At 28.8% G+C, this 1,655-nt stretch overlaps 1 protein-coding gene across 5 annotated transcripts in view; it reads left to right on the forward strand.

Moving 5' to 3' along the window:
- Window positions 1–1,655, forward strand: part of MAP4K5 (mitogen-activated protein kinase kinase kinase kinase 5) — a 92,842-nt gene that overhangs the window by 60,662 nt on the left and 30,525 nt on the right. For all 5 annotated transcript variants that reach the window (XM_015596028.2, XM_015596027.2, XM_015596029.2 and 2 more), the window contains one exon: window positions 1–34. This exon is cut by the window's left edge and continues 1 nt beyond it. In XM_015596028.2, the coding sequence (XP_015451514.1) occupies window positions 1–34 (34 nt within the window). The remainder of the gene's footprint in view (window positions 35–1,655) is intronic.

Genomic DNA, 1,655 nt, shown 5'->3' on the forward strand with positions numbered 1-1,655 from the left:
GCCAGAGCTGAACGGACAGCTTCAGAAATAAATTGTATGTATTTGGTATGCATTTTCAATTGGTGGTTTTGGAGGATTAAGCTGGGTGCTCTTGTGGGTTTTATGGAATAATGAAATCTCAAACTAACAGAGGCTATATACTTTAACATAGCAGAATACCTTTAAAATGAAGGTTGCTTTTCTGGTTTGTAATGGAATTCCCTTGATTTACAATAAATAGTTTTTATTTTCTAATTATAAAGGTAATATATGTCCTTTGCAGAAAATTTGTAAGAGGAAAAAAATAGGAAATCATCATTGCCTATAACCACATCACCCAGTACCAACCCACATATAATATTTTGCTGAATTTCCTTCATGTTTTTCCATGTGTATTTCTACATGGCTGATTTGTAATAGACATAAAATTTTACTTAACATATTCAGAAGTATTTTCCACAAAAAAGATGGTTGCATCTTTTTGCATTGAGTTGATATATTATAGTTGCTATTGTTGGCCATTTTGAGTTGGTTTCAGTTCTTTTAGTTAAGTTAACACGAAGATGAATTTTTTTCTAAAATACGTATTTTAAAAAAATAAACTAATTTTTATTCAATAAATTAATCGACATAAAAAATTGTGTATCGACAATAGTTGTCATTTTAGCCACAGTAATTTAGAAGAATACATTTGCAAAGGAGTTTTAAATATTGGTATATTGACAAATGCATACTTGCTTCAAAAGAAATTTAAAGTAGTTTACAGTAAAATAAGATAAATAAAAATTATAAACCATAATGGAGGAAGATAATTTATTAAATATTTAGGCTAATTAGAATTATTACAGATGAGCATTTTGTTTAAGTCTGAGTTTTCTTGAACCCAAGTATTTCTAGCTTTCTGGATACAGCATTGGAAATGTAGGTCAGTGGAGAGTTAGAATATTCTTCCCATGTCAGTTATTTAAATCTGGCCCATTCATAGTTAAACCAGTAATTCAAAGTTTTATCTTTTCGTTAGTCCAAGATTGCAGATGTTTTTGTACTAATCTTCTTATATAATCCCAAGCAAATTCTCTGGGCTTCAAGTATCAGGCAGAAAAGTAGTAAAGTTGATATTTTAATATATAGCTATCTTTATTTTATGCAGCTGTATAGTATTCAATTAATGTACTCTAATTTATCTTTTCTTAATAACTTTTGGGTTTTGTGTTATATTTAGCAAGGCCTTCCTGATGTTAAGGTTATAAAAGAATTTTCCTACTGTTTTTCATATTTTTACAGTTCATTTTTAATATTTAAGTCATATATAAGATGTTAATTTATTTGGTAGAAGGTATGAAATATGTATTTAACTTCAGTTTCTTTCTAAATGACTACCCATTCATCTCATTGCTATTAAAAACTTAATATTTTTAATAATGGATTTGATATGCCACTTTTATTATATATGAAATTACCACATGTATTTTAAGACTCTGGAAATTCTATTGCATTAACATGTGTAGTCATGTGCCAGAAGCATACTTTTGATTATTATGTCTTTGTAATACCTGTTAAAGTCTAATACCTGTTAGGACTATTCTTCCTTTTACTCCCCACCGCCCCCGCAACACACACACACATACACATCTTGTTGCTGTTCTTTTTTATTATGATACTTGGCTATTGTATTT

This window comes from Pteropus alecto, unplaced genomic scaffold (assembly GCF_000325575.1).
Source record: "Pteropus alecto unplaced genomic scaffold, ASM32557v1 scaffold86, whole genome shotgun sequence".
NCBI classification, from domain to species: domain Eukaryota; kingdom Metazoa; phylum Chordata; class Mammalia; order Chiroptera; family Pteropodidae; genus Pteropus; species Pteropus alecto.